A 25,700-nucleotide genomic window follows, 5' to 3' on the forward strand; every position below is an offset into this window, starting at 1 on the left:
CGTTTTAAATATTGGCCCTTCCGCATTTTATTGAGTCTGAACAAAAGCAATGATCCACTTAATCGACCGCCTTCAAGGATGTGGGGCTCTTGCTGCATTTTAGTGCCCCTGCCGAGAGTCAAAGGTGGGAGAGCCGGTCTTTACGAACTTGTCGCTGCATTAAAAACCAAAGCACTATTTCCGCGTGTCCAAGCGCGATGGACGGTTCGGTGCCGTCCCTCGACCGAGGTCGATACCTGGACAACATCACTTTCTACGACGCTGGACAAAAGTCATTGATAGTCACTGGCAAGCCGAGTGATGCGTCGAAAAACAAGGTGCTCGCCTCTTGCAGCGTCCGGGATGTGCCCAACATGCTCATGCTCCTGAGCAGGGGCGTCCAGACTGTCCAGCAAGATGATCTTCCGTCCAGGTGGCGGCGTAATAGTTGCCCTGGTAGCCTTGCTGAGTATAGTCTCAGGGTGCTTGTACAAAATGTGAGTTATGTAATGTTATTTCATCAAAGACATTTTTATCTGTACTAATGTTTTCTTTTTCTTTTTGCGTGTCCCAAAGCAACTCAGTCATTTATAGCTCTTTTTTTAGCGATTGATCAAAATTTAGCCGGATCTAGTTTTACTTTTTCTACTATATTATGATTTGAAAAAAAAATGTTTAAAAGTATTTTTGTCTTATTCTTCATCAACCGTAATTCTGTATGTTGCGATCTATGCACGCCGCTGTGCACCGTCGTGAGTGACAAGACGCGAGCAGTAGATCCGGTCTTCATTGTTTTATTGACCCACAACTAATGACAACTGCATCTCAAAAGTGGACACATTCCAGGAAGACTCTCAGTTAACCAAGTTTACTTTTTATCGCAAGTCAAGTAGGACAAACGCAGACTGAACCACCTCATTTTTTTCCCATTGTCTTTCTGAAAACTGGATTCATGTTCCTTTGAAAACACTTTTCCGTGTTTCGCTTGCACCTCGTCTAGACAGAATTGATTTCTTGATGCAAAATTTCATTAAGAAAGAACGCAAATCGCTCTTACATTAGAAAATTACCACGCATTTATTTCAAAATTTCAGCCTCAAGTTTTCACCCTCACCAGCATGAGTGGGGTGAAGAAGAGACAGGATTTGGGCCTCACGGGCTTGGAGGACATGATTCAACTATCGTAAGTAGACCTCAATGCATCTACATTTAAATTGAGTTGCCAAAAATTTAAGTTATCTGTTTAAAAAATATTTAATTTGCATCAATAGTGACTTGAATGAGGCCTCGTTGCTGTGGAACCTGAAAATTCGTTACGACAAGGAACTCATTTACGTGAGTGATATGTTTAATTAAAATAAGGATTCCGATCAGTTATTTAATACGCTGATGTTCTTATACAACATAAGGCGTGACCTAAACTCATTCATACATACAAGCGTTACTTCAAAACATATTCAATGTGCGTTCATTTTAAAGCGCAATGGCTATAATTGGAGCCTGCATGCGCCAGCTGAGAAGCAACGGAATTCTAACTGCAACTGAAGTATTGCATTAAGCCTGATACAATACCTTTTGAAAAGCTGGACATTTACTTGTTCATACCAATTTATTGATCCTATTTAAAACAAGCTTCTTTGCAATTGCAAGATTTTTTCAACTTCCGCAAAATACTATAATAGAGAATGCAAATTTTTTGGTTAGATTCTATCGGTATGCAGCGCTTTAATTAATATCGTTTTTTTTTCGTCTTTTATAATTATCGAAATAACAATTATTTTAGACCTACACTGGAAGCATCCTTGTGGCTGTGAACCCTTACAAAATGTTTGACATCTACGGATTGGACATGGTTAAAAAATACGAAGGACAAATCATGGGCACACTACCACCGTAAGTGGCCTTTATACCACGTCTATTTATTAGCATTAAAATATTTAATTTTATTTAAAAATTCATTGTTTCTCAGACACTTGTTTGCTGTTGGCTCTTGTGCGTACAGCAGAATGAGCAAAGACTCTGAAAGTCAAGTGGTTGTCATATCTGGGGAGAGTGGCTCTGGAAAAACTGAGAGCACCAAGCTGGTGATGCAGTATCTGGCTGCTGTCAATAAAGCCACGTCCAATCTAATTACCGAACAAATTCTGGAGGCATCGCCACTTCTCGAAAGCTTTGGCAATGCTAAGACTGTGAAAAACGACAATTCAAGCCGTTTCGGCAAATACCTTGATGTTCACTTTAAACAGTACGATGAACTAAAACTAGCAATTTTTTTTTTACTAATAGTTAAAATTTTCAGAGGTGTGATAGTAGGTGCCAAGATAACTGAGTATTTGTTAGAGAAGTCGAGGATAGTCACTCAAGCGCAAGATGAACGAAATTATCACATTTTCTATGAAATGCTGAAAGGCCTGAATGCAGAGCAAAAAGAGAAGTACGGCCTTCTCACTCCTGAAAAGTACTTCTATCTGAATCAAGGTGGCAACTGTGAAATCGATGGAAAAAATGATCTAGAAGATTTCCAGTCACTTTTGTCAGCCATGCAGGTAATTTTCGCTGCAGTATCAGGGAAATTAATTTTAACACTCATTGAAATAGGTCTTGGGACTGAACTCTGAAGAGCAAGACACAATCTTTAGGATACTGTCATCCGTTTTGCATTTGGGAAACGTCTACTTTCATAGAAAGCAATTGAAACATGGCCAAGAGGGTGTTGAAATTGGCTCCGACGCTGAAATACGTTGGGCGGGCCATCTGCTTCAGCTCAATGTTGATGGAATCAAGAGGTCCCTCACGATGAAAATCACGGTATGAATCATAAAACATATGCATTTTTATTCTGAATATAATTTGTCTGTGTCTGATGAGCAGGAGGCCCGCAACGAGCGGCTTTTCACTCCTCTGAGTATTGACCAGGCTCTGGACGCACGCGATGCATTTGCTAAGGCTTTGTACAGTACTCTGTTCTCCTGGCTTGTAGCCAGGATTAACCAGATTGTCTGCAAAGGTGGGAAAAGAACAGCAATTTCCATTTTGGACATATTCGGCTTTGAGGATTTCAAGGTAAACCTTTTTGAAGCAATAAGTAGTTGCAATTTTTAAAATATATATATTTACAGGAGAACAGCTTTGAGCAACTATGCATCAATTATGCGAACGAGAATCTACAGTTTTATTTTAACAAACACATCTTCAAGCTTGAACAGCAGGAATATGCTAAAGAAAAAATTGAATGGCAAACAATTACTTACACGGTATAAATAATTCATTTTTATTAAATTGTCCCATTTAAATTTTTTATTCATATTAATATAACTACTGATACAGTTCATTAATATGTCTCTATAATATGTTAGGACAATTTGCCTGTAATCCATTTAGTGGCTAAGAAACCCGTCGGAATACTCCACCTGCTGGACGACGAGTCAAACTTTCCTAAAGCCACTGACATTTCCTTCCTCGAAAAATGCCATTACAACCATGCCTTAAATGAACTCTACTCAAGACCAAGGATGTCAAGTATGGAGTTTGGAGTTCGACATTATGCTGGACAGGTCTGGTACAATGTTGAAGGATTCTTAGACAAGAACAGAGATACGCTCAGACAAGACGTTGTCGATCTTCTCATTGGCAGCAAAATTCCCGTAAATGAACTTAAGAAATAATTTTAATTTTTTTATTCTTACAAAAAATTGCATAGATGGTCAGCAAAATGTTCCAGTCTTTGAGAAATTATCAAGAAACCACCAAGACTTTAAACAAAGCAAATGGTAGATTTGTCACAATGAAGCCCCGCACACCAACTGTTGCTGCTCGTTTTCATGATTCACTTCAGCAACTTTTGGATTCGATGTCAAAGTAAGAACTCGCATTGATGTTCTCAAAACAATTTAAAATTTTGCATTTGCTTCAGGTGCAACCCTTGGTTCGTTCGGTGCATCAAACCAAACAACGAGAAGGCTGCTATGAAATTTGACATGCCAACCGTACTAGAGCAGTTGAGGTACACTGGGATGCTGGAAACAATAAGGATCAGGAAAACAGGGTATCCTGTTCGACTAAAGTTTGGCCAGTTTGTCGAGCGATACAGATACCTGCTGAGCCCATCAGCCCTTCCGAAAGGTACTCCCCTTCGTGAGGTCTGCAGAGTTATTCTTGACAGGTATGTTTTTTGTGTTGCACATAATAAAGTAGGGCAAGAAATAAAATGTCAGTGTAAACAGGGAGCCAGAAAACTATCAGTTGGGCACCCATAGAGTTTTCCTACGTGAAACCCTCGAGCGCCGGCTGGAAGAAGAACGTGCGCGCGTCCTTGGCACTGCTGTGATGAAAATCCAGAAAAATGTCAGAGCCTATCTTGCCAGACGCAAGTTCCAGCAGCAGAAGAAAGCTGCTGTGACTGTGCAAACTGCCTTCCGTGCCTATAAAGCGAGAAGAAATTTCAGAGTGAAACGCAACGTAGCTTTGAAGGCGCAAGCAAACTTCAGGATGAAGAAGGAGAGGAAGAGGTTTAACGAGCTAAAGGTAAGAGAATTGTCCCCGTTTTATTTTTTCTATTGCATGCAAAAATCAAATAAGAAAAAAATGTTATTTTGATAGAATTATCTTATTTCCAAATTAAAAGAAATACCTAGCTTAATTCCATTTAGTACTTTTTTAAAAATATTTTTGTTTGCGTTTCTTTAGTTCCTGCAAAAATTGTAAAAATGGGTTAACATTCTCAAGAAGAGTTGAGAGCCAATTTATTCAAACTCGTAAACCATTAGGCAGCGTGCCAAGTATTACATCCTTATTGTTGCCAGAAATTTTCTTCCACTAGCAGTCTTTAGTCATTGTAACGTATTCCACTCCATGCGCGTGTTTCTTTTTTTATTGCGTGCTTTGCTTGCTGTCCGTTCAGTTTCTTAAAGTGATAACAATAACACGCATGCACATTCTGCTTTGTCTGCAGGTGGAGTTGAAAAGACGGGCCGAAGTGGAAAAAATGGCCCGTGAAAGGGCAAAGAACAAGGCCCAAAAAGAAGACCAAGACCGGAGTTCTAGGGCAGTTGCAGGGGTCACTCACCTTGAAATCCCGGCAGAACTTGCCTTTATCTTCAGCAAACTTGATGGTGAGTCATTTTTAGTTCTGTTGTAGTTTGAACAAAAAAACATAATAAATTGTTTAAAACGCCAACTTGAGAAGCGGCTGAATTCCTCAGTTAGGTCCCACTGGGAGTTTATTTTAATTATAAAACAAAAATTATTGACGCAAAAAATATGTTTCGCAAAATTTCAAAATTTTTATTTTTGTAATTTTTTTTCGATTGAGTAGGTTTCTTTTTTTAACAATAAATTATAGATTTAAACTTGTAAACCATTTTAATTTGTAAAAACTACAGTACTTTTGCACTGCCTCGACCATATTGTAATGTGAACATTATCAGTTTTAATGCTAATTGACCTGATGATAAGTCACCCGTTTTTAAACTACTGTTTCCTTCTGGTAGATTGGCAGCCGATCCACTCGGAGCGCAACCTAGTAAAGGTGGTCGGCGCATTGCCAAGTCGGTCTGACCGTTTCTACCTTCCCCATGACATTGATCACCACGCCTTTACAAAGTTCACCAATATTTATTTCAAGGTATAATTATTAGTTAACTTTTTATTTAAGGTTCATTAATTGACTAAATCATTATTTTAGTCTCACGTGTGGGGCATGAAAAGAGAGCCAATTAAAACTCCTTTCTTGGCAAAGAGCAAGGATATTGACTATCAAGATTCATTGGCGATTTTCAAACTTATTTTGAGGTTCATGAACGACAATAATTTGAGTCCCAAGAGAGAGCAGGTTCTGGGAGATTACATTGTAAATAAGGTAAATTGTGTAATTTTGCCCTAATTTGTCGGACTACAAAATTTTTTTACGTAGGGTTTAATCAGCGACAAACTGCGAGATGAAATTCTTTGCCAACTTTGCAATCAAACGTGGAAAAACGAAAACGAAGCAAACAACGAACGAGGATGGTTGCTGATGGCCAACTGCCTGTCATGCTTTCCTCCCTCAAAGATATTCTATAAATACTTGTTGAAGTAGTTTAATAATATTTTATAAAAAAAAAGCTCAGTTTACCTAATTAATTGTTTTAAGGTATGTGTCAGACAGTGCTTATAACGGCTACAAGGCCATTTGCCAGCGCAAGCTATTGCAGTCTGCCAGAGTCGAGTGCCAGATGGCCAGGGCATACCCTCCATCTCTTCTCGAATGGAGAGCAAACCGCAAAAAGGTCAATATGGCTCTTGAAGTGCAGTTCCCTGATGGGGAAGTCAGGAACACCCCAGTCGAATCCTGGATAACAGGAGAGGAACTTGCAGGACTTGTCATTCGCGATAGGTAATTTACGCCTCGAGAATTTAAAAACTTCTTACTAAATTTTATTTGTGATATTCAGAGGGATCGATGAGTGTCATGGTTGGACTGTGTCCTGCCACAGTGAGGATGACAATGAAGGAGAAGTTCGGGAAATGTGCGGATTTGACTATGTTTTGGACCTTGTGTCTGAAATGGAGCTGCCGCCTGCATTCCCAGTGGTCAAAAATTATTTCCTCGTGTCAGGAAAGAAGGGAAAGAGAATGCCCGTAAGAATTATCACTTCCTGTCAAAAGGAACGGAGTAAAAAAACTTGTCAACAGCAATTTTCGTCGATGGGGGCTTTGACCGTCGATATAGATGACCATTCACCGAGGCGTCCAGTCAACCCTCCTCCAGAGCCACCTGTTACCAAGCAACTTGTAAGTTCATTTTTATTCGTCTTTAGTTGAAAAAGCAACGCAAAATTCTCTTCAGACAAGGAAAATGTCACACGAAGTCATTTCTGAAAAATGGGCTGACGCGCAGCAACCTAGCCGAGGTCGCTCTCAGTCTCGAGACCACACAAACGACATTGGTCTGTCAAGAAAATCGGCATTGAATGACAGATATTTTGAAGAGAAAACCCGGAGCAGAAGCTTGGACAATCTCTTAGGAGATGTGAGTGGTCATGAATTCCCCAGCAAGAGATTAATGTTTGCACTGATTTTTGTTTTTTAAGGAGCCTGTGCCAGCTAGCAAATTGAAGGGCCTTGGCTTGTCTCAAAGTAAGCTAAATGACCGCTACAGATCAGTCGAAAAGCTGGAAGTGCCCGTAATGGTGCACAACCAAGAGTACATGAGTCGAGCAGAAGTTGACGAAGCTTTAGAGTCAATTTCCCAGAGAGGCGTCAGCAAATTAAACGAAGACGTTCCCAAAAGCCAGTGGTCAAAGTTTGGCTTGAGCGGCAGCAATTTGAATGACAGGTGCCTATCAATAGAATAACAAATCAGCTTGAAATTAAAGTATTGTCTCAGATATTTCAAAGAGAACAACATGGACATGCAAAGTGAACTCGGCAGCGAGTTCAGCACACCACATATTCAGCCCGAGTTCTTTGATCGTAGGCCAAGGAGGCCACCGTCTGTAGACAATGGGGTCAGCAAAAGGAGAGTGTCTGCTTCTGATTTTGACAACTATAGGGACAAGAATAATTTCAAGTAAGTATAATCTCATTATTTGAAAAAACGTTCGCACCGTACGCACCCCTTTTCTGTTCACTATAGTTTTTTTTTTTATAAATAATATTGATCAAACTTTTTAAGTAACAATTTAAAGGCATGTTAATTTGTTAATCCAATTTACTGATCTTAATTGTGAAAAGTTTTCTTTCCCGTTAGTGGAAAATCACTTAACAAAAAGCACCCTTCCCCTAAATTGTAAATACGGCGCACTCTTGTGAGATAAGGTAGTGCCAAGGGGTCCCTTGTGGTCCCCAAGTCGACAGACTGATGGCACGCAACTGACCCTAGCACTCTTCTGTGTCAACTCTCAGCACTGGCAGCACGCACGACGGCCAGCTCTCTCGCCACAACAGCCCCTCCACCAGCCAGCTGCCTTCTAACGGCCACAACGAATTCGACTTTGGCCATAGCCGCCTGGGCAGAGGCCACCCCAGGTCGGTGCCCACTGTAACTCACAAAGTCACTTAAATGCAGAATTCATCATTCTTAATTTCATTAATCTTGTAAAATTTAAAGCTGATCATAGAAAATCTGCATTTAAGTATTACCTGCGCCTGTCAATATTTTCCTTCTTCTATAAAAGCACAAAAAGCACTCCTTTCACATGCCTACTTAGTTAATTGCCTGTGTAGTCTTTTTTATGAGACAATCATATGTTTTGCCTTTTTTTTTCATCGTCTTGCAGCACAAGGTAAAGAAAAGTGAACTTTGAACTTTGACTGTTCCAGGTTCATTAAATCACACAACGCTGCTAAGAGAACTCCCGGAAGTCACTCTAGCAGAAACTACCTTGAGAAATCCGAGTACAGCGTCAAGTCGTCAGCGCTCTCAGACACCAGTGAAGCGCCGTCCCTCGGTACATTCTCAAATGTTTTTGGTTAGCGAAATTTATCTTTCAACTCTTAGCCTCACACGTACGCCGAGTGCGGGTGCCTTCGCAGGCCTCAGACGTTGACCAGTTCTTGGATGACCTGTTTATGCCAGTTTTGGACGGCAATTTGGACGAGTTGTCGGACGCTCGCTCGCTGGCTGCATCTATCAAGGGCGGCGGGCAGAAGGGAAAGAGCGGCCAGATGGAGTGCAGACATGAAGAGGAGGTTGACCACGAGGTGGCCTCCATCACACAGTCCCTCACCAGAACTCGGTAATATAATGATTTTATTTTTCTCTACAATGTGTTTATTGCTATAATTTTAGACGCGGCGTTTGCGCTGCCTCGAGTGAAACGGAGACCGTGAACTCAGAAAGCGTCGAGGACTACATCCAGGGGCTGTTGGCCCCAGTTTCACTTAATGGCAGTCTCAAGAAACTCAGCTCAGCCGACACTCTTGTAGACACCATTAAAGGTGGAGGAGATAGTGTTGGAGGAGTGGAAACTCCGGTAAAACTTTCTCGACTTTTTCAATCAACGATTTCTGAAATATTAATATTCGATTTCAGGGTTCCCAAGGTCAACCCAAAGGATTTGGTTTCACCCCTATAACTGGAATGACATCACCCACCCCGATGGGAATCATGTCAGGCATGATGTCGCCAACGCAGATGATGATGCCAACTATACCAGTGTACACACCTGCAGGTATGTGTATTTTTAGTTGTTAGCATGCTTTTGCTTACGGTTCAAGTTAAAGAGTTTAAGGCTCATTAAATGTTTGTATTTGTACATAAAATTGTTTGCAGGTTTGTTTCTGGATAGAATAAAGCTTTTTATAGTCCCATTTTCAATTTAGATTGAAATTTCCTCGATCAAATCTTTAATAATTGTTAGTGTCGAGTCACTTTTGCTTAATGTGGTTTGATTTAATTGCCTTAAAACTCTAAATTTAATGATGTGATATGAATTTATGTTGGTTATAAATTATTTCCATAAAAAATTAGCTTGTAATTTACTTAATTTTGAAAGCGGAAAACTTTATAGAAATATAAACTAATTCATAATGCACAAATAAAGAAAGTTAAACTCAACTGCTGCAAATTGATTTTATAGGTTGTGGTTTTTTAATTTTTCATTGCCATTAGATAGCAGTTGACGTTTTGAGTAGAAATGCACAATTTTATGTGTTGCAATATGCACTTATGTTTTTTTTCTTGTGGACTTTGTGTTCAGCACAAGCTGCTTTCATGGCCTCAGGAAGTCTCGTGGCCTCTCCTGGCTCACCCTCAATCTTTTCCACGCCCATGGGTGCTGAACAAGCTAGCATCCCCGCAAGCTTGCCTTATTCGACACCCGCAGGCCAGCAGCAGCCCTTTGTTCCTGTACCAATCTACAATATGCAAGGTCTGAAAATCCCATCAGACTCCTTTTAGTTTCAAAAAACTTGTGTATATTATGAAAATTTAAAACTGTTCTTGTATAATTATTTTCCCGTAAATGCTTGCAAAAAATTTGTACATTTTTCCTTTTTCTTATAATTAATTATTTTTATTTTTAGGCAGAAACTCAAGTTTCTTATTTTGTTTTATTTCAGGAATGAACTTACCTTTTAATCAAATGGATCCTAGCCAAGTGGCTGCTTACCAACAAAACCTGCAACATGCCTTTTTGCAGTCAGCAATGGCTCAAAACATGCAAATCCAGCAGCAGCTATATGCCCAAAATCAAGCGTTGCAACAGATGCTGCATGTACAGGCTTCGCCAGCTTCATCCAGCAGACCTGTAAGTGCAGATGTGTTGATTTTTATATCTTTTGCACTGTAGATGTCTCTTGAATGCTGTGAAAGTCTTAAAAATTATGCTCTTGCATTTTTTTTTTTTTTTTTTTTATCTGTGTCTGGGATAAAATGTTAAAATTTCTGTCTGTTTCTGATTTTTTTTTTACTTGTCTGCATCATTCATACAAAAATAATGCAGCGTGACATTCTGTTGTAACTTTCAACTTCTGTCCTCATCATGCGCACGCTATCTTCTCTCAGGTTCACACTGCCACCGAGATGTCGCCCCCACCACCCCCGCCCTTGTTTCCGCCACCGCTTCCAAGCGTAGTGGCTCAACCTCATCGAAGCACTCCCCAGCAGGTAATGAATGCACTTCATACCACTGGGAAATTGTTCTGCAATATGCTTTTATTTGTTGTTTGTTTGGTAATTGGTAAACACTGCTGATTTTACTAATATACTATTCTCGTTGAAATCTATATTTTTGCACCAAAATAGTGTTTAAATAATAAATTTTTTAATTTTAAATCAAGATTAATTTTTAAACTGAAGAATTGGAAATAAATAAAGAAGCAAATAAATAATTAATTTAAATCAATGTCATTATTGACTCTTTTATTATTAAAAATTACTTTTGGCTCTGCATCTACATTAAGAGATTTTTATGCTTGCAGAACTCAAATATGTTCACACCAGTGAGCAGCAAGGAGTCGGGGGCCCCCAGAAAGAGCAGTGCCAAGGGCACTTCTCAGCATGCTGTGTTCGGTAGTGTGCTCACTGAACTAAAAAACCGCAAGGTTTCACAAGATTCTGTGGGAAAGGTATACCATTAATTCAATTTATTTTTTTATCTAAATCTGCCATCTTAATGCTTACATTTGCTCCCGAATAAAAATTATTTTTAACGTAAAATTAATATTTTAGCAGAGCCAATCTATTCCGCCACCTCCTCCAATGCCTCCAGCACCTGAAAACTGTGACCCCTCTGGGTCCCGTCCTTTCATTGACCTTTATGGAAGAGCCAAAACCGTGAGAATAGGCAAATGGAGGTGGCCACCGCCAAAGGACAGCGTGGAACAAAACCCTGACAGTTTCATGGATTTCAAAATTAGGCAGCATCATCGCCGATCAGCTCAGCACCAACACCCCATTGTATTTTCTGAATTCATTTAAAGTATTTTTAACAAATACAATGATTGTTGTTTATGTAGGACCTGGGTGAAGGCGGAATCACAGTTATGAGCTATGATAGGACTGACGCTGTCGAGTGGGAAGAATTTGAGGTGGAAGGTCCGCCAAGTTCAAAGGAAACTACACCTGCCAAGAAAGACGCAATCGAACCAAAGTCAGAAAAGTCCGGTTTCAAGTTAGTATAAACAAAAAAAAAATGGTAGTACAGTTTATTTTATAAACAATGTTCAGAGCATTTGAAGTTGGTCCCCGAAAGACGACTCCCGGAAGTATTGGAAAATTGCGAATCAGTAGTGAAATGCGTCAAAAGCTGGAGTTAGTCACTGCCAATCACAGCAGCATGCGTTCAACAACGAAATCTGAAAAGCCATCTCTGCTGCCCATGAAAGAACATAAGGCAGTCAAGAAACTTGAGGACAACCGAAAATTGCTGCTAGAAGCACAATTAGGTACATTAATATTGTAGCGAAAATAATATATTCAAAATAATATCTTGTTTTTCAATTATTAAGCTGGACGATGGGACACCATTGATTCAGTCGAGGCTGTAACAAAAGACATAAGTGTTGTGCCTCCTCCACACATGAGAATGCAAGACAAGTCATCGAACGGTCGATATGAAGATAATCGTCGGCCGATACCACCGCCTCCACCTGTTACTCCTCATTTTATGGAGCAAGCAATCCATCAACATCACCCTGCTTCAAGATCAAGCAGTTTTTATTCATCAAAGTATGTTAAAGATTTTAGGATTTTATAAATAATAAATTTTATGCTTTAGCGCAAACCAAGTGCCTGAACCTCGATCGCCACCTCCACCAATTCAGCCCATCAAGTCTGATTCGTACCAAATGCAACAGCGGGTGCAGGAGAGGAGATCTTCGGTTTCTACACACCTGACCGACAAAGCGGACAGAATCGAAAGTACGTATTAAGTTCTGCATTTAGATGATATTTTATTTCAACGTTTTGCAAATATTTTTAGTTGAGGAATCTTCTGAATTCCTCCAGCCTGTAGATTCGTCAACTCCAGTTTCTATGGACAGGGAATTTGCACGAAGCTTAGAGAATATCAAAACAAAATTATACTCTGCAAGCAGCAGTGCAAATCACTTCACTTACAACAGAGTCAACTGGAAATTACACATAAGGAAAGAGGTAATTGTTTTCAGGATGTTGAGCCATGTGAAACATGTTGACTTTTTTAAAGGTGTTTTCGCCAAATGAGATGCTTAGCAACCCTCTAGCGCTGCATTTGGTCTTTTGCCAAGTTGTGCAGGATGCTTTGAGCCTTGCCTGTATCAGAATCAGCCGAGAGGAGCGCAACAAAATGCGCAAAATGCTTGACAGCTATGGCATCACGCTAAGCAATTTACACTCTCCTCACCATAAAGTGACAATCAAGAAGAACATTGTGGACATTGCTAAAGACTGGCCAACATATTTTGCCAGAATCTTTCCCATTACTGTAAGAAAATTAATACCTGATAAAGGAAAATATATGCGAGTCTCTAAAATTTCAGGGAAGTCACCAAAATCCTGACGTTAAGCATCTTGCTGTTTCACACTCAGGTATTCGGTTAATCAGAAGAGAGAAAAGCATTCCCAACGACTACCTCCAAGTCTTAGATACATTTAGGTAGTTAATAAAAGTTTAATAATTTTTTATAAGTACTGATGGATTTTGTTTTTAGCTTTGACGAAATTGCTGAAACCTCAATTGTCAAGGGCAGTGCCTTGCAAATTGTACTGACCTCTGGCACAAGATATGTTTTCTTCACCCAGAGAGCAATTCAGATCCGAAATATGATTGAGCGCTATATTGTGGAAATTGACAAGGTAAGTTAGATTTTTGCGTCTGGCGTGGATATGGTTCTGAACATTTTTTTATTTTCAAAAACAGGAGCAGCACGAGTTTGTGAGAGCTGTCAGTGATCACCCAACAAGAGAGCCATCTCTGCTGGCCTTCAGAAAAGGCGACCTCATAAAAGTCGTCAACAAAGATCAATACATTCAGAAAGGTAAGTTCTGATTTGTTAAATAAAAAATACAAACATAGTTTTCGTTAACGTTATAGCTCCAAAATTGAAAAATAGTTGCTTTAAAGTAAGGTGCATGTCCTCATTTGCTTATGAACGATGTTAGCAAAAGACATTTCAGACGTTTCAGATTATGATTCATTTGTCATTTTTTACGCAGAAATTTTGCAGTATCCGAGGTATCCGCTGGGCTGTACTTGTATAAATTCAAACCCCTGATACATATTTTTTTTTCTTTCTTTCACAGGGTGGCTGTATGGCTCAACGAATGGTCGTAGTGGAGTTTTCCCTTGCGATCTGGTTGAAGTGCTTGGGCGCAATGAAGCCATCATGGTGGTGAGTACCATTTTCACATTATCCATCTATATTTTTTTAAATAAATTAATTTTCCTGTGAATCGGTCTCATACTACATGATGGTAATGATTCAAACAAAGCACTATAGAGAAAAATAGTCTTTATTATTAAAACTAAACAATTAAGTTCAATTGAAGAATAAATATGCCAAAAGTAGAATGATATTCAATTAAAAACTAAATGAACTAAAAGCGTGAAACTTGAATATGTACATGATCACTTGAAAACTAAATTGTATCAATTCATTTTACTTTCTCCATAAAACCCAGTCACGAAAGAAATTTATTGATATAAAAAGGTACTTAAGCATCCAAGATAAGAGTGCTGCGATAAACGACCACACGTTAATTTATTTATCAAGCTTCTCGGCTGCAAAGTTAAAAACAAAATGCCACTATGATTCTCGCGAGAGGTGAAAGCTTGTAAGGAGTGAATTTTTGATGAAGAAAATAAGGCAGAGCAGTTTTAGCAGCCAACTTAACAACTGTAGCCAATGCGTGTGCCTCTGCTTTCACCAACCAAACTCGAGCCAGAATACAGATTAATATTATTATTGTTGGCCATTGTTATTATCTCAACCGCATTTATTAAAAGCTCTCTTATAAATATTCTCAAAGATTCACTTACACTTTCCTTTAGTCTCAAATCTCACCAACGTAAGTGGAAGCTGTATATTTAATTTTCAAACCAAGCTTTTCTCATTTATGACGCCATAAAACTGCCAAAATTATTTCCATTTAGTTTTAATTTCCTAGTGTGCCTGTCCTTGGATCCTTATTATCAAGAAGCAATAAAAAATATAAGAATAGTATTAGAGCAATAAGGCTGTATAATTTTGTGTGGACAAAAGTTAAAAATTTGAAAGAAAATTCAGTAGAAGCATTTTGCAAAAAAAGCAATTTTTTCGTGATTTTCATTTTATTTAATTATAAATAATTTCTTTGAGCTAAATAATTAAACCAAGTGCAATGAAATAAGCAATGTTTATTCTTCACAAATTGAGTCACAGAATTATATTATTCGAATTATTTGAGTAATTAAGAAATGCACTCATCAAACTGTGTCTAAAAATTTGTAACTATTTTACGGCCAATTTGCAATCAATTTCCGGTTGAATCCGTTTATTTGAGATTGAATAGTTAGTTTTGAACCCGTTTAAATTAATTGCATACAATATAGAGCGTCGCTGTAGTGGCGATTTGTGATTAACATCACTGACTCTCAAACGATCAAACATGAACTTGCAACGTTGGTTATAAACAAATTTGACGAGAATGTGGTCCAGATACATCCGAGAAATCCTTATGCCACTGGTTTTCACATCAAGTGCGTTACTGTTATTATAAATGGATGACGAGCAGGAATTAATAAATAAATCAGCCAGCCGGGCACACATGTGGCTTTTGCTGCCTCACGGTACACTTATGTGGCACATGCTTGCGCTGCTTCCTCCGAGTGCACAATGCATTACAAATGAGAAAATATTCGTTCCAATTTAAGCAGATTTCAATCTTAACTTTAATTAAAAAAATGATCTCTTATTAAGGAAAATCAATAGGTTAAATTTTATGCTACACGTTTTCCTATTTCTAGATTTCTTTATTTGATTTTCAAATAAAATAAAATTCCAAAGCCTATTGCTAATTAAAAAATTTAAAGAATACTTCTTGGTTTTAGTGAAAATTTTTGAATTCCCAGCAAGCTATTTTTAGAAATTGGTTACGCCAGCAGAAAAAAAAACTGATTCTCTTTGAAATAATTTAAAATGCAAGTGCGCAACAACAACCAGTTCCGTTAGCGCAAAGTTAAACGGTATTGCTGCGTTTATCGAACACTCTGTCTGCAGAAGTGCAGTCGGAATGAAGAGATGCAGTTGGCCTAATTATCCAATTACCTTGGGCCAGGTCAGTATGCACCGAGTCTGGTCCACACTCAAACCGGTCGTGAGTTCGACGATCGATCTGCTAGGCCTAAGGAATGCTCGTCGCTCGTCGCGCAGTTTCACTCTGAAAAAGAGAAAATTTCATAGTCAATGCCAAGATGAGTTTTCAATTAATTGAAATAAAGGCATCGGCTTTTGTGCAGCACTTTTTAGCAATTCAGCGTAATTAAATCTTCAAAAAGAGGAAGTTTATAGAAATTGTTTTGAATCTTCGTTCGATTAACTAAAGTTTTATTGGACCGAGGTGGTGAAATTTATTAGATAATGCATGTTTGAATTATGTGATTTGAGATAATCGTCGTAGAAAAGGAAGTATGCATACTTTTTTTAATTTTTACTTTGCTAAAAGAGAGTGAAACTCATTCCAAGAGGCGTACTTGTAATTATTACTGATCGCCGAGCTTGCAAAATTACGCAGATTTGAACAAGTTAATCGGTCGCAAGTTTTGCTCAGCTGAAAAGCACTCTCTAATCGCACGCCAAGAGAAACCGTCGTGGGGAAGTTGCTGTTGGGCGGTTGACGCTCTTTTCCTTCGTACACAGAATCCGCACAAACTCCTGACATTTCTGAAAACCTCACTTTGGAAAGCTGGATAATTCTGGCAAAAACTGAAAACTTTCTTAGTTGGACGTTTTTAATCTTACATGCAAAGAAATTTTGCTAGAAATGTGTCTTAATTTCAATTTAAAACAGCCTTTTGAATCTTTGGCACCCCAAAATCAAAATCGAATTTATTTTTTTGCCTCAATAGGAAATTTCCATTTAATATTAGCACCCATTTCGTCGATTTACAGCAAGAAGTTGAGATAACCGTTTGCAGCTAGGACAACTGTCTCCATCCACCAGATAAATAATACACAGGGATATAATTTTCACATGGCATAACTGGTGTAGCACGTTTTTTGCTCCGTCACTGCCTACGGCCAGCGCACACGAAAATTAGTAGATGCAGATGTCCGGCATGATTGGTGCTGCAGTTTTGACTAATTTACCACAGCAGATGTGCGTACAAAGCACGCCAACCGCATACGTGGAAACTTTTGACAAGTAACGTACCCGAGACCCGAGCAAAAAATTTCAGGTCCCATTTCTCTTTGCCCGTTAGCATTAAATTTCTCTCGTGTCCCAAAATGCAAAGACCATTGTATTATTAATTTTAATTTTTGTCTGCTAAATTGCACTGATTTTGCAATTGTGTTACTTTTTATTTTTAGAAACGGCGATTGCGCTCAATTTTTCTTTCTTTAAATGAAGACATGAAGCAGAGGTAGCATTTATTTGATTCAATCATCACTCGTTCTGTACAAAATGTATTTGAAAATTTGTATTTTCTCCTTTATTCTTTTTTCAATTTATTTAAAGTTTTTTATTGATAACCTTTCATAAAAAATTGTTGATTAAAATATTGCAAAATATGTTAAATTAAGGTAGTAACTGAAGAAATCTTTCTTAATTGATGAATAATCAAAGAATGCAATCATGATTAATTAATTAAGTTGTTAAAAAAATCAACAACTCTTTTTGTCCTTTCAGCAAACTAGTTGAAATTTAGATAAATGATTATAACCAAAAATTCAGTTTGTTAAGTAATTTATGAGTCAATGATGCAAAACAAACCTTGATATAAATTTAAAAAATCTGTTTTTTCGTTCATTGGGAGCTGCGTAAAAATTTTGTTAATTAAGAAGCACTTCTTGCCGAAAAAATCAACATCTTTAATAAATATGGGTGGAAGCGCAGACAATATATCATGTTTCACTCCTACGCGAGACGCGTTGGATAATAAATTGCTAGGCTAAGCCTCGAAAATCGGCAAAAGAGGAAATGCGAAACGAAAATTATGAGTCAAGTATTAAAAAAGCGAGCCGCCTCCGCTTCCCCCGCTGGCTGCCCCACCAGACCGTGGCGAAGCCGCAACTCTCGCAGCGGCTGCACGTTAGGTCGGTTAGTCTGTGCTTGTGCCCCAGCGAAGGAAAACGACGAGTGTCTCGAAAGCGTCCGTCCGTCCGTCCGTCCGTCCGTTTGTTCGGCGAGTGATGTGAAATGCCGGCGGACGAGAGTGTGGTGCGGAAGGCGGTGCCGCCGTCCAAGCGCTTGTCCACGCTTTTCCGGTTGATTCACGCGAGCAACGGCCTTCGAGGCCTGAAACTCATTGCCGAGGAAACGAACCGAGAGCTCATGGAGGAGACCCGGGATGAGGCGGACACGCGCAAACAAATGCAGGACAAAATGCAGAGTAACTGGAAACACTTGCCAGACACTCTCAGGTAGCATCACAACATTAATAATACTAGGATTTTAAACTGGCCAAGATTTAAATCAATTTTTAAATTATAAAAGTGTCAATATTCTTTTAAGCATTATTTTCCAAAAGTTCTATAAAAAAAATAGGCAATAGTTTTTCTTTTATATAGGTCTTTTTTTATCTTACATTTTAATTGCTATAGAGTCTGATATAAACACTATTTAAGCTAATTCAGTAACATAATAATTGCTTTTATTTACTTATTTAAACAAAGAGTGGTTTTAGCTCTTTTATTTTGCAGGTTAAATATTGTGGGAAATAGCTGGGGGAAATTGTATTTGTTTTTAAGTCCTTTTTAAAAAGTCAATTTTAGAATTTTGATTAAGGCTGTTTTCAAGAAGCTTTTTTTAATTTCTGTTAATTAGTTCAAAAATGTTAACAGTTACTAAAAGAGCAACAGCACCCTTTATTTTCTCGAAGAAAAAAAATCGTTATAATAACTTCCCGTCTTACTTCTTTCACATTAAATCCGTTTATTTTTACTACAGAAATCTAAATGGAAGTAAAATAAAATATATATATACATATATTTTATTTATTATAAAAAATTATGACATTAATATCTTGGTCAAAACTCAAAATAGATTAGACTTTAAAACTGAAAATTCACTATGATGCAAAGGCGGAAGCTCAAGCACCGAGAGTCGGTGCTGGCGGAATTCCACGCGGACGAAGAGAGCCAAATGCGAGGCCGGACGACGTCGACGGACAGCCTCCTCAGCAGCAGTTCTGGAGGCAGCGAAAGCCCGTCTTTACCACCCCCTGCAGACGAGGAGGCGGCCGACTCGGGCACCGACGGCCACGCGCCCGCCTCCATCGCCAGTTCGGACGACGAGCAGCAAAATCGGGTGGTCGAAGAATGCGTCCGGCTGGACGTGATGATGTCCGACGGCACGTACGAAGACGTCGAAGCGCCCACGCAAAAAGCACCGGTGCCGTCGCCACCCCTTGAGCCCGCCTATTCGCAAGTGGTCAAACCCAGCAAGCAAATTTCATCCGAGGCAGAGTCAACCGCGTCTTCATCAGACGCAAACTGCAGTGGACGTTTTTTGACTGAGGAGAACATCGAGGCGGCGGAGGCGGCCGACAACGAGCAGACTGGGACTTCCGACACTTTGAAGGATATTCAGCAAACTTTGCAAATGCTGGAGGAAAAAGTGCGAATGTACGAAACAAGACTGGCCGTCGAGCATCCCGACAACGACGTAGACGACAAATCGGTATGGATTTACAGAATATTATTTAGTTCATTATTCAATTTGCAAGATGGGATTAAAACTTTAAACCGTTCTATAAATTAAAAGTTAGGGAATTGATTTAAATAATCTTCCAAAAAAATAGAAGTCGCCATGAAGTGAAAAACGGTTTAATTCCGCTTTAAAAAAATATTAAAAGACAATTTGATCAGAATTCTTTAATTTAATTAGCTGATCCTTTACCTCATTGAAAATTATTCTTGTGTGTGTAATAAGTAATAATTACTGCACTGATCAAAGAATAAAGTTACAATTCATTTCTCAACGCTCAGTTCGTCTTGCAAGGCCATTATGATAAAAGAATTTGCAAGGAAAAACGAATTCAATTTGGTCTGCTCGGAGCTGCAGAAGCGATCAACCAAATTGTGGTCAACTTTCAAAACCAAAGCGTGTTTCCGAGCGAGTGCCTTCGCGACCTTTGCATAAATAAAATATAAAATACCGCAGCATCTTCTGAACGTGCTCGATCGATTTGTCTCACTGATTCTGCGAGTGAGTGTGAGAGATATTAAATTACCACGCGGCTGACAGTCGCGCGTAATTGATTCCAGTCGTGCACCCAATGGGCGAGGAGAAAACTACTTTTACTATTCATTCATTCACCCATTTAGCAAGTTGTTATTTATTACGCCAAGCGAGCTATCGTAACGCGATTGAATCACGTCTATTGTATTTGATCCCTTCAAGTTGCTAAACGAGACGCCAAAAATTCCACCCGTCCTTCCAAAGTGGACAGATTGTAACACTACTTTTTATGCCTCGGGCCATGAATATTCAATTATTGTCTCACTTGTCACGAGCGAGTGAGTGGTCAGCACAATTTCACACTGCTTTGCGTTTGAATTATAAAAAATACATACACTGCTCTCTTTATTTCTTCTCATTGTTAGTCATTTGATCGACTTATAAAATATATACAAGTTGGAAAGAGAAATAAAACTCATTGCTCGCAGCTAATTGGTCTCAACGTACTTGAAACGTAAGAATTGTAGACACCTTGGGCGGAAGATCCAAATTAATAATAATTGTTGTTGTTGTTTTTTTATACTATCGCCTCACGTGTCAGCAGGATATTGTTTCATACGCGTGGCTCCTTAAATGTCTGGCGTTACAATGGCAAATAATGGAATATTTTTTTTTTTTACAAATAATAAACAATGGCTTTTGGTGTAAATTATTGCTCAGCGTTCCTCCAAGATCCCAATTTTATGGAATACAATTACAGAAGCGCACTGTTATTATAACAGGTAGGCTCGCGCGCGCTCACAAGATTTCAACTTTCTACTTTATGGCCACAAAAATGATACAGAAAATTAGCATGAGACTAGGTAGGCTTTTGTAGAACAAGCTCTCGTTTTGGTCTCAAATTGTGCGGTTTTCTCAAATGGCGTTTCATATTATTCAAAATTAATTTCATTTTACTTCACCGCCGTTTGTGGTTTTTATTAAGAAAATTGATGAAGCACTTAATGCTCAAAAACAAAATATTTTTACTTGGACCAGTTTAATAGAATTTTTAGTCTTAAATCGTTTCAAAGCAAAAAAGCAAATTTTGTTTTTTTCCAAACTGGGAAGTTGGTGCAGCTTTGGTGTACTTTTTGCCGGTGTTCCCCTTAAGCAGCAGACCCAGTTATAATACGTATTATATAAACTAGATTTGCAGATAGGTGCACACACAATTATTACTTTGTATCGAGTGCGCGCATCTGTCGTCACGCTCACTGACCATCAGCCAGAAAGTCGACCGCGCAACCGAAATTAGACGCGCATTAGACCCAAAAACACTCGCATTTGTATGCAGTTTTATTCCACTGCAAACTTCCAGATGGCCAGTCAAAATTAATTGCCAAAATTGATTCATTCAGCTCTAGTTATCCGCTAATGCTCCTTTGTCTTATAATCAGACACCGCTTATAAATCACAGACGTAAATAATGGAACGTTATTTTTAGAGCAATTAAGACTTAATGAAGAACTTCCAGTTGCTAAAAAAAGTTAAGCAAATTCAATTTGCTTAAGTTTTAAAAGTATATTAATTTTAAACTAATATTATAATGTACTGCAACCTGCAATTTTTATTGTTCAATCTTTAAATAATAAAAAATAATCTATACTTTCCAGTATTTCAATTGAAAAAATGTAAAAAAAAATAATTAACCTCATTGGAAAATAAACTTAAAGTGGAAATAAAATATAAATTTAATGTAATCAGTTGCTCACGTCCAATGTGGAAGCAGCTGCGGTAACTGGTAGGTAGGCAACCTGTCGGTCTTTCACGATCGCCAGGTTGCATTCAGCGGACAATTACTTTTGAATCGCTTTGAATCATTACTTCATGTTATAAAATACAACCAGCTTTTTATAATTAATTTTTATTAGATATAGCGAATTTTAATATTATTTGTTTATAATTTTGCAGCAAAAACAACAACAGAAACAGGTTGAAATGCACCTGCAGGGCGAACAGGACGGCTGGACGAGGGGGATGCTGCCTCAGGTGCAGGTCCCTGTGGCCAACAAGGACTTCGCAGCACCGCCTGTGGGCCGCATGAGCCGCGAGGGCAGGTCAAGCAGCATGGTGCACGATGGCAAACACTCCCTTCTTCAGTTCGCCATGCTCCACTTCAGAAACAGTCCTGAAAAGTCAGTGCTATTTTCATTTATATTTAGGTAGAAAAATAGGTTTCTCCAATTAAGTCTGCAAAATTTGCGCTCGGCATTGTTTCGTTTTTGTGTTGATTTTTGCACAATGTGGTAATTTACTTCACACGCAGAAAAAGTAAAAGTTTGACCGAAAAGTCAAATTAATGCTAAAAAGTTTCAATTTTTGAATTATTCCGCTACTCTCGGATGTTTATAAAGAAGAACACTTTCTCATCGCCGTGAGATCTTTGTGGAAATTAAGCATGAGCGTGGAAATTATTAACCCACCACCGAATTATGCCTAGCTAACAATTAAAATGCAACTGTTTCGTGCGAAAAGCCTCGATAAGTACATTCGCCAGCCAGGACAAATTATGTGAGAAAACGAACGCGTCTCAGGGTCTGAAGCGCCTTCTCGCGCCGACTCAACGTACCTTGTTTGCACGACCTGAGGCTACAGCAGTAGTGGGTGGGAAGGCGCGCGTCGGACAGACAATGAGTGAGAATTGGGCCCGGCAGTGAGTGTCTGGTCGGCACAATGTTGCCATGGAGTCCTTACCGCAGCGGCCTCCAGCCCCTCGTGCTTTACCCCGAAACCCCCGCGTTGAAGAGGTCTTCGTCGTGGCGCCAACACTTGTTGACGGACACTCTGCCCGCGCAAAGGTTTTTATACTTATTTTTAGAGCCAAAACCAAAATGGTTAAAATATCCATTTTGTTGTTGATATATTTTTTTTTCCGGATCTCTTCAACACAATCTCTAGAAAGTTTATTTAAGATCATTAATTGCAACTGGTTTATCGAAAGTGCCAAAGGGGTTAAGTATTGATTAATGAAAGTGATCTTTGAGTGATCGTCAATTTTTGTGTGGCACGTTTAAATTTCTATCGCAATGATTTTCACTTTTCTCAAAACACTTCAATGATTTCGTTTTTCTTAATTTTAATAATTTGATCTTGAAGTGAATGCTAGAATATTAAAAACTACTTGATGGATTTTTTTATTTGGAGATATTTTGAACCCTTCGCAAAATCCAGTAATTATAAAGCATTTATAGATCTGATTGAAGACAATGAAGCCGATCCGTCGGCATCCGTGGCAAAAGCGTTTGAGTTTCTCGGTTGACATCCGTGAAAGATCACACCACGCATTTCACTCTTCGTGGCCGTGCGCGGATTCTGATATTTCATCTCGCCTTTTCAATCTTATCCAAATAATCTGCAGTGAAAATTGTATTTAAGTAGACGAGCAGCAAAAGATTTTCCCTTTTTACAGCGCACTCTGTTTACCTTGGCTGATGAGTTTGCCCGTTACTTCCTGCTCTAAATTTCATTTATATATTTTTATACAGAGCGTTAATGCTCGAGTGCATTGCTATTGCAAACACAATTGCAAAGAATTCGCCGTCGAGCTTTTTTCCCTGTGTGTGGGAAAATGTGGAGCAAAACTTGCTCGTGAGATCGGCGTCTCTTAATAATTTCCATCAATTTGTTTCAGGTTTGAAATGCTGAAAACTGCAGACGGTTCAATCAGCGGATCACTAAAGGTTATCGAAAGCATCAAGAACAACAAGAAGAACAAAAAGAAGAGCAAAGACAACACCAGTGATTGGACGTGGAAGGAACAGGTAAAAATATATTTCACATAATAAATCCTAAAAAAAAAAACATGCATAGAAAGTTTGTGGTTTTTCGCAATTCGCGGGATGTTTTTTTATTAGTTTACAACTTTGCTAAAATGCATTTTTAGCTCTGATTTAAGTAAGAGATTTTAAGTGAATTATGAATTTAGTGGCGTGCATTTGACTTGAGCAATATGCGTTGCCCCAAAAGTAAAGGAAAGTTTTCATGTCCATAAAAATGATTATAAAATCAAGAAAAATGCTGCTTGTTACGAAGTTAATGTGAGTGGCCCAGGGAACGCGCACAAATTTAAATTGATTAAGGCGGCGTGTGTGTGCATTATGAGATGAATTTGAGCGCGCAATTGAAGTAGGTCGTGCGTGGAATGGCTCTCTGGGAGCCATCAGGAGAGAAAGTAGCTGCAGATCTGAAGAACGCGAGGCATTTTTTCGGTGCTCAGAAAATGTGCACGCTCGATCGACTCTGCACAAAGGATCACGCGCCTGATGAATTGGCCTGCGCCTCGTTAGATTGCCTTTCAATAAATCAGATTTGGGTGCCACAAACGGCAAAATAATTATTTGCAACTGAAGAACAGATGTTAATTTAGGTCTTGAATTGTTCACGCCTTTGATTCTCGATGCCCATGATCAATGACCAGGAACTTCTAAATTTTAATTAGCTTTTTACTCTGTTACAAAATCTTTAAATTAGTGATTGGCACTAAAGCACGGTGAAATTTGTAAGCAATGTTAATTTTTATATAAATGGCCATAATCATTAACCAAATTATTACAAAAAAATTGAAAATTTTCTCCTATGCTTCCAATAATTATTGGCAGTTAAATATTTCTGGTTTAATTTTGTTATTAATTAAGACATAGATATAATTGGTAGAGAAAGGTTATCAGGATGTTCCATTGATTTCATAAGCTGTGAAATTAACTTCTTAATTATTTTGCAAAGAGCACGCTTCGTACGATAAAATACAATTTCCTGTCATATTTTTGGAGAAGTGGGTATATTATATAATGAAAATTTTAAACGCAGTCTCGCCATTCAATGGCGTTTGGCGGCGGCAACGGGGTCAAAACATGCGATACAATCGCACTCGGCTTATCAGTGATTTTTTTTAGAAAGTAACATTATGTGCAAATACACACTGCATTTCAATGGACACAAAAGCACGATATATCCACAGCAATCTGAAAGTCACGTGCTGCGTTTGTTATTGTAATTGAGGAATTGAACACGTGCTTTTTAAAACGCACGAAAATTGCGAATCATTAAAACTTACGTGTCAAATTGAAATCACGATTTTCGCGTCTTTTATGTCCACATTATGCGAAAACCCGAAAATTTAGTGCCAAATTGCTGTGCAATTATTGCAGCAACACAATTCAGGTGTTATGAATTTTTCATGTTGCGTTGCAGGTTGACATGGTGAAATTTTCTCCGGAACCTCCGAAGCAGTCCTTGTTGCGTCTGGAGTCGGGCGAGCTCAGCGATCTGGCCATTGAATGTTTCAACAGTATCATGTGCTACATGGGCGACCTGCCTATGCCAGCTGAGGTGACCGAGGTCAAATGCGTCTACACCATTCTCATGGTGAGTCCATTAAAACGTTTCAAATTGCGTTATAATTCCTGAAATTTTATAATATTAAATAAAGAAAGTCTGAAAATGCTTAAATTAAATTTTTAGGTTTTTGTGAAGACTTCAGATTATTTTTTGAAATTAATTTGGCGCAAAATTGTTTAATATGTAGACAAATTTTGATTTTTTTTTTAATAAGAACATATTTGTACTATCTACGCTTTTAATTTTTAATTCATGGGAATTTTTGGTGCTAACTTAGCATGTGAATATCCCCTAAATTTAAAAATTATTTTTCATTGTGTATTTTCAGCATTGTCACAAACACGAAAGTTTGAGGGACGAAGTCTACTGTCAAATTATGAAGCAAACCACAAACAACAAATCGCCGCAGCCGGACTCTTGCCAAAGGGGTTGGAGACTCTTCAGCATCATCGCTGCATACTTCACAAGCTCACCCACACTGAAGCCTTACCTCTTCAAGTATTTGGAAACTGCTGCCTACGACAAGAGAAGAGCTTATCATGGTGAGTTTTCCTCAAAA

The 25,700-nt window shown here is 38.6% G+C and overlaps 1 protein-coding gene across 5 annotated transcripts in view; it reads left to right on the forward strand.

Moving 5' to 3' along the window:
* LOC132204043 (unconventional myosin-XV) overlaps positions 1-25,700 on the forward strand; it is a 38,857-nt gene that overhangs the window by 11,074 nt on the left and 2,083 nt on the right. Inside the window, exons 1-47 of one of the 5 annotated variants that reach the window (XM_059632266.1) lie at positions 190-476; positions 1,074-1,162; positions 1,251-1,314; positions 1,763-1,872; positions 1,949-2,224; positions 2,279-2,525; positions 2,578-2,787; positions 2,851-3,042; positions 3,099-3,233; positions 3,336-3,623; positions 3,680-3,837; positions 3,893-4,141; positions 4,203-4,503; positions 4,931-5,090; positions 5,469-5,602; positions 5,663-5,836; positions 5,891-6,051; positions 6,110-6,352; positions 6,411-6,597; positions 6,652-6,750; positions 6,806-6,988; positions 7,050-7,294; positions 7,346-7,528; positions 7,864-7,986; positions 8,281-8,408; positions 8,459-8,696; positions 8,750-8,933; positions 8,993-9,131; positions 9,660-9,830; positions 10,021-10,208; positions 10,466-10,567; positions 10,882-11,028; positions 11,132-11,359; positions 11,419-11,573; positions 11,630-11,847; positions 11,911-12,130; positions 12,180-12,322; positions 12,384-12,556; positions 12,609-12,866; positions 12,922-13,037; positions 13,093-13,237; positions 13,302-13,419; positions 13,685-13,773; positions 21,716-21,939; positions 23,436-23,565; positions 24,995-25,168; positions 25,470-25,683. In XM_059632266.1, the coding sequence (XP_059488249.1) occupies positions 198-476; positions 1,074-1,162; positions 1,251-1,314; positions 1,763-1,872; positions 1,949-2,224; positions 2,279-2,525; positions 2,578-2,787; positions 2,851-3,042; positions 3,099-3,233; positions 3,336-3,623; positions 3,680-3,837; positions 3,893-4,141; positions 4,203-4,503; positions 4,931-5,090; positions 5,469-5,602; positions 5,663-5,836; positions 5,891-6,051; positions 6,110-6,352; positions 6,411-6,597; positions 6,652-6,750; positions 6,806-6,988; positions 7,050-7,294; positions 7,346-7,528; positions 7,864-7,986; positions 8,281-8,408; positions 8,459-8,696; positions 8,750-8,933; positions 8,993-9,131; positions 9,660-9,830; positions 10,021-10,208; positions 10,466-10,567; positions 10,882-11,028; positions 11,132-11,359; positions 11,419-11,573; positions 11,630-11,847; positions 11,911-12,130; positions 12,180-12,322; positions 12,384-12,556; positions 12,609-12,866; positions 12,922-13,037; positions 13,093-13,237; positions 13,302-13,419; positions 13,685-13,773; positions 21,716-21,939; positions 23,436-23,565; positions 24,995-25,168; positions 25,470-25,683 (8,392 nt within the window). In that variant the 5' untranslated portion in view covers positions 190-197. Of the gene's footprint in view, positions 1-189; positions 477-1,073; positions 1,163-1,250; positions 1,315-1,762; positions 1,873-1,948; positions 2,225-2,278; positions 2,526-2,577; positions 2,788-2,850; positions 3,043-3,098; positions 3,234-3,335; positions 3,624-3,679; positions 3,838-3,892; positions 4,142-4,202; positions 4,504-4,930; positions 5,091-5,468; positions 5,603-5,662; positions 5,837-5,890; positions 6,052-6,109; positions 6,353-6,410; positions 6,598-6,651; positions 6,751-6,805; positions 6,989-7,049; positions 7,295-7,345; positions 7,529-7,863; positions 7,987-8,280; positions 8,409-8,458; positions 8,697-8,749; positions 8,934-8,992; positions 9,132-9,659; positions 9,831-10,020; positions 10,209-10,465; positions 10,568-10,881; positions 11,029-11,131; positions 11,360-11,418; positions 11,574-11,629; positions 11,848-11,910; positions 12,131-12,179; positions 12,323-12,383; positions 12,557-12,608; positions 12,867-12,921; positions 13,038-13,092; positions 13,238-13,301; positions 13,420-13,684; positions 13,774-21,715; positions 21,940-23,435; positions 23,566-24,994; positions 25,169-25,469; positions 25,684-25,700 lie in introns of those variants that run through there. The other 4 variants (XM_059632270.1, XM_059632268.1, XM_059632271.1 and 1 more) reach the window with 4 other exon arrangements.

Source organism: Neocloeon triangulifer, unplaced genomic scaffold (genome assembly GCF_031216515.1).
Source record: "Neocloeon triangulifer isolate White Clay Creek 2 clone unplaced genomic scaffold, ASM3121651v1 ptg000020l, whole genome shotgun sequence".
In the NCBI taxonomy this organism is placed as follows: Eukaryota; Metazoa; Arthropoda; class Insecta; order Ephemeroptera; family Baetidae; genus Neocloeon; species Neocloeon triangulifer.